This window comes from Emydura macquarii, unplaced genomic scaffold, assembly GCF_026122565.2.
Source record: "Emydura macquarii macquarii isolate MOO-44397 ecotype Brisbane River unplaced genomic scaffold, CSIRO-AGI_Emac_v2 contig_2365, whole genome shotgun sequence".
Classification (NCBI taxonomy): Eukaryota; Metazoa; Chordata; order Testudines; family Chelidae; genus Emydura; species Emydura macquarii.
This window is the reverse complement of record NW_027132502.1, coordinates 3,145,381-3,151,380: the sequence shown is the minus strand read 5'-3', so window position 1 is coordinate 3,151,380 and position 6,000 is coordinate 3,145,381. Positions and strand designations below refer to the sequence as shown.

At 46.4% G+C, this 6,000-nt stretch overlaps 1 protein-coding gene across 1 annotated transcript in view; it reads right to left on the bottom strand.

Moving 5' to 3' along the window:
* Positions 1-633: 633 nt before the first annotated feature.
* The window catches only part of PSMD1 (proteasome 26S subunit, non-ATPase 1), a 111,220-nt gene continuing 105,853 nt past the window's right edge, over positions 634-6,000 (bottom strand). Inside the window, exons 23-25 of the mRNA XM_067561117.1 lie at positions 4,649-4,795; positions 1,680-1,835; positions 634-840 (exon numbers count right to left, since the gene is read on the bottom strand). Coding sequence (XP_067417218.1) covers positions 1,689-1,835; positions 4,649-4,795 — 294 coding nt within the window. The 3' untranslated portion in view covers positions 634-840; positions 1,680-1,688. The remainder of the gene's footprint in view (positions 841-1,679; positions 1,836-4,648; positions 4,796-6,000) is intronic.

The window sequence follows — 6,000 nt, the reverse complement described above, 5'->3', positions numbered from 1 at the left end:
CATCTAATTCCAGAATGCACTTTTAGCCTACTGACTTAACCAGCTCCATTTCCATAATGGGAGAAAAGAATCAAGGCATTCAAAACAAAGGGTAATTTGCTGGGGTGTAAAGAAAAATATGTGCATTTTTAAGCTATTCATTTTCTTTTTCCCGCACTGGTGCTCAGCACCTTTGTAGCAGAAAAGGACCCCCGCAGAGATCTATCCATGTACCTGGATGACCGGCGTACAGATGATTGCTGTTCTTAAGGTCAACTTTGCAAATGCCTCTGGGCAGATGCGGTGGCGCAGGGCCTCATCATGAATGCAAAACACACACAATCAGTCTGTCAGACTAGTGCCAGAGCGGAACCAGCATGAATTTATTGGTATCACTTGGCCTAAACAAGCATTAAAAGAAGCAATGTGCATGGGTAATTTTTAGAAGCCATCACTGTTGTTCTATTCTACCATAGGTTAAGGCCTGCTGGGGATGCAGCTGGGCCATCTATAAGGAGAAACCAACCTAACGTGGGAAGAAAAGAGAACCAGAGGATGACTCGGAACCTGTACATCAAGCATTGGGAGTCTGGTGAAGCTTGCCCTCCTTCAGACAAACTGGGACTTCAAAACAAAAGCAAGCTTTCCATCAAGAGGTTTTAATACGTTTATTTGAAAACGACGTTTTGTGAAAGAGTACACCTACTAGTACACATCTCTTCCGCACTCATAAATCACAGACCATCTGCTTCAGGTCAGCGCAGAGGTGACACTGCAGGCATCGAATGGCAGGTCTCCATAGGAATTTCCTCATGTGTGTTTCCAATACCAGACAAAGCATCTTCTTTAGTGGAGCTGGTCCTGGAGACAGAGACCAGAAAGGTTTTTAAAAAAAACCCAAAAAAACACACATTAGTGAAGGCCATCTTCTGCCCATTCCCAAAAGAGCTGACGTGCTCCAGCGTTCGTGACAGCCCGTTTTTGGCAAGAAACTAGGTATCCTGACTAACCAGCAATCCATGTGAATTATTTCTGCTCTTATGGGAAGTGCATTTTTAAACCTACATTCAGAAACAAGGCAACTGGATTCTGATTCCCAGCAACAAACCAGCATGTCAGTTCAGTCACACACTCTCTCCCCAATGCCTCCCCCACCCCCATGTTATTTATGAAGGAACCTGCAGTTAGATCATTTAATGCCTGGAGCGCGTGGACATTGGGATTGGGTCCCATCTTACATGAACTGAATCTGGTGTTCTCAGCAAAACTTGGTGCACAGGCTCCACGTTACAAAGTCACTATATACACTATGGTATAATTCTGAACAGCAGGGTAGTCTCTATACTAGACCGGCCAAGGACTATGTCTGTGTGGAGTCTCAGTGACCTTCTAATGTCTAGAGATGGTGTTCTGGCCAGTCACATAGCAGGCAACAGACATTTACACTGCATCTGGCCCCATATTGAGCTACTAGAATATATCACACACATAAGAGGGCTTTGATTTCCACTGCTAGCAATCGCTTAAAACAATCAGCACAATGTACATATATCTGGACACAGGCACAAAAGTACACACAATGGCCCCTTTAAAAAAAAAAAAAAAAAAGAGGCAACCCACTGAAGCACTGGGCCCTTGAAAAACTGTTTTGACTGGCCTCCTGTACCCATTAACGGAGGAGCTAGAGAATTATACCAGACCTCAGGACTCTAGTCATCAATGTACTCAAAAGGCTCTGGTGGTTCAGGTTCCTGCTCCTCTTCCTCAATCTTCGGGCCATGGGCTGCCACCGGTTCCACCAGCTCCTCCGTATCCTCACTGGTGTCCTTCAGAATGATGATGCCACCGATGGAAAGCTAGAAGCCAAGTGCAGGGAACGTGTCAGTGCCTAGAGACATTCAGAACCTCTCTGTCTCACGGAGGATTGTCCTTGATCTAGGACAGAACCGGGACCCCAAGTCCCCTGGGTTACAATCACCCCATCCGCGTGAATGCTCTCCTCAAACACGGGATCACAACAGCTTCCCGTGGTCTGTGGCAATGAGAGCGAAGTATTCTCCCATTGCACGAACCAGTGTCACACCATCAAGATGGAGACAAAACGTCCAGGGAGAAGCGGGAAAGATTAAATACACGGATTTCTTAAAATGTGGCACTTGGAAGCGTCAGATTTTCTCAGCTATTTATAACCCAAACTGGAAGCTAGGAGGCTTTAGGGCCAGCATGTTTATGAGTGTTACTGAAACACTCTGAACGGAGGTATCCAGTCAATCACATTCTAGCTTCAGAACAAGTGGAATAGAATAAGCGACCATGACTATGGATCTATGCACATGTATGTAGCACAGGCTTCTGGATACCTGTCCTGGTGTTGGATCTAGAAAGCCCTCTATGGTTTGGGACCTTACAGGCACTACCACAATGACTGGGATCACTGGAGGTGTTTTTGATAAGGGTTCCTAGATCTGCTCCCGAGGATTGAGGACTCTCTGATGAAGGCTCCCTCCCCTGCAGCACTTGCACCCTCTGTAAGAGCTGGAGTTTGCTGATCAGAGCATGGCGCAATGCTCCCTGCCAGCCAAACCTTCACTGAAAGGGTCTCTCTGGAAACACCAGATGTCTGAGTTATAGCTGGGAGTTTGTTGTGTCTAGGAGCCACCGTGTTGGCTGCGCTTTACGTTAATGAAATAAACAGCCACTCAAAGCTTCCTTTGCTCTTCCATTCTCTCTCTCTCAGCTCACTAGAAGGTGACATCTGGATCTGTAGATTTATGAATGTTACTATAATCGGGCACTTTCCGTACAACTTTAAAAATCAAAGCACTTCATTGTTTCATGAGATTCAGTCTTTGCAAGATGAAGCAGAGTCAAAGCTTGGCTTACCCCCTACCCAAAAGCCCTCAGAAACAGAGACAAATCTGATTATCAGCTTCCACTGACTGAGAATCCCAGCAGCAGAACTTCATAAGACAAAAGAAGAATTAATCGCAAAACATCCAGCTCGCCAAACCCAACGGCTGCCCGTGGAGGTATGGAAACATGGACACTGTGGCCAGGCTTGGCTGGAATCAGAGCGAGGCTATAATCAGCATCTCAAAGAGACCTTTTACGATGGTGCTTCCCCCAACAGAGGGCTGGTTTTTGATGTTCGATGCTGGGAAGGTTCTACCTCTCCATCATGGCAAGAGACATACTGTTCTGTTCTTTCAGCGAGCCGGCTGATGAAACAATACTCCTCTCACCGACCAGCTTTGTACTGGGAGGGCACGGGGGGGTCCAGCTTGGTTTAAAACTGGGCTCCCCGGTGAAGCTTTGGGCCACCGCTGTCCAAAGGGCTCCACCACTCAATGAGCATGACATACTAGACAGAGCTTGAAGTCCCTTATACGCATCTTAGAACAGCACTAGACAACATGAATAGTGCATCCCACTGGTGGGATGCCAGTTCTCCCAGCTCCGACATCAGGGCTGCCGGCTTGGAACAGAGACCACTGCCCTCTGTTCTAGGCAGAGCACAGGCCACTAGCACTGGTAAACCAGCCCTTGCAGCCCAGCCATGAATGGCAGCAGCAGCTCTGGGGGAGATGAGCGGAAGGGAAATATACCATCCACTCCTAAAACACCAGGCCCTGGAGAAGGGGCGTGAGTGTCGCAAGGCCTATGCTACACTCTGAATGAGGTTTTTCATTGCCATTCTTCGTTATAATCAGCTGCCACCTCTCACCACTACAAAGAATCAACTAGACTAACACGGCCTCCTGTCTATCTGCCACTACTCCGCTGTGCATCATAGCAGGGCGGATCTTATTATTCCCGAGCCATTCCTGATATATGGGTGTGTAGGCTATTCTCGAATAGCTCCACTGGCAGAAATTCCACCGCTCCCCGGGGCAGCTTTTTCCAGCGAAAGTTAAAATGTTCCCCAATGCAGCGTAGGCCTTGGGCTGTTTTTCCTTCACTAAGGAGAATAACTGTTCCCTACCCGCTATTTATACCATACATTTAGGGTCTGTAGAACATTATCTAGCCTGCAACACCCCAGGCTCTGAAGCTTCCAGCATAAATCGTCATCCCCAAACCTTTTATCATTATTCCTCGCACTGGAACTCTCTCCAGTCCAACTGCCTTTCATCTGAGCACCTATGAAGGAGTGACAAGAAAGAGAGAGGAACTGTAGGCTAATCCTAATTGTACAGTGACCCCATAGGCTACAGAGACAGGCTTCAGTTTGCAGTTACTTCAAATTATTACACTGTCTTATGATGGTTCAATTCCCAAGTCCCCATGATGTTTTTATTAGGTGTCAATGGACAGATCTGATCAGTTTCTGGGTCACAGTCTCTAAAGACAGTAGGGTAAGAGGATGTAATGAAGTGGTGTTATATGGGCCTAACGTAGCTCTGCCTTCCAATAACTACAAATGTGTGAAACCAGTGGAGAAGAGGAGCATAAGGAAGTAAAAATGAGACATGGTGATATGTCATCTGGCCTCTAAAATACAGTACAGCCATTAGCTGCTATGGTTTTAGGTCTTAGGAACAAACACGAACACGAACACGAACACACATTTCACCTCTACACACAAGATCCCAGCACTAAGCACTTCCGCTGGGAACTCTCAGAATGTGAGAACAGGGCATTAGGTTTGCATACAGTAGGTTGTACTTACTGGTTTGAAAGGCTGATATCGGCAGCTCTCTGTCATGGTGAGGACTTTCAGCTGAGCAGGCATGACTCTGGCTGGGTTATCCAGCAGCTGGAAGTTAGGTTCAGGCTCCTTTTTCTTTTCTTTCTCATCCTTCTTCTCAGCCTCATCCTGCAAAACAGAAGAAGACTGTCTCTAACTACAGCCTTCAATCCTCTCACATTTGAGACTGGGGTCAAACTTGCTACTCGATCCACCCTGCATGAGCAGCAACTCAAAAATCTGTTCAAGAGACATTCTCCTAAAAGGTAAGAGTCAATCGGGCCAATTCCCCACCCCAAGCACAGTGAATGCTTATGCAAATCCAAGGCATCTGAATTCCCACAGAGCAGAACCTCACTGTAACTGCAATCCAGATCCTGGGGGCAAAAGAGTTAAATAAAAGGTTGCAGTGGCCCAGCAAACTAACTTTCACTTCCAATAGCCGCTCAGTAAAACCCAGGACTTTTATTTACTACTTGATCATGCTTCGTGTTACAACCCGGCACACAAAAGTTGCCACCTGCAGGTGGTATTTTTCTAGCTATAAACTGCCACTGACATTTTATGTCATTGGTAGTGATGGCAACTTGACCAAAATGACTCAGTCCTGGTGACTCTTTAAAGATAGCTCCAGGTACGTTCCACTCAGTCCTGGACTCAGCAGATGCTGAGATTTGAGATAGAAGCATTTATGCAGCCTCATGAAAACATTTCAGAGCGTGGGTCACCTTTTCCCCTTTCGCTCAGTATATCTGTAGTCACAGTCTGACAAGCGGAGAGGACGTTTCAGAATAACCCGGTACTTATAGAAAGCAGACATGTGATAGGCACCAAATGTAAGGCTCAGAGGAGGCATCTCTTGTAACAGCAGAAGACACCCTCTCAGGCACCAGATTCACTAACAGCAACTTACGCAGACAGACTCCAGAAAATCTCACACAAACTGTCCTAGAAAATGGGAAAGCAGATGCATCAAGGACTCAGACTAATGGTGAAACCCTAAACTATCTCAAACACAGCAGAGGGCAGCAGTCTCTCTTTGTCCTGCTGCTTTTCCTTCTCAGACAATTCAGTGTGTCTAGGTCAGCTTTCCACACAGCTATGTTAATGTTACGATTGTGCTGTGAAAGGGTCAAGAAACACAAAAATTAAAGATCCCAACAGCGACTTTAACAGATCTATGCTGCACACACACAACTTCTGCTCATTACGCAGGCTGTGTAGGTCACTGGAGTACTATTAACATTTCAGAAGTTGTACAATATATCATGTGCGCGCAATGTGGTCACACTCACGTCACTGTAGGCACATTTTAAGTGTGCAACCTTGGTGTT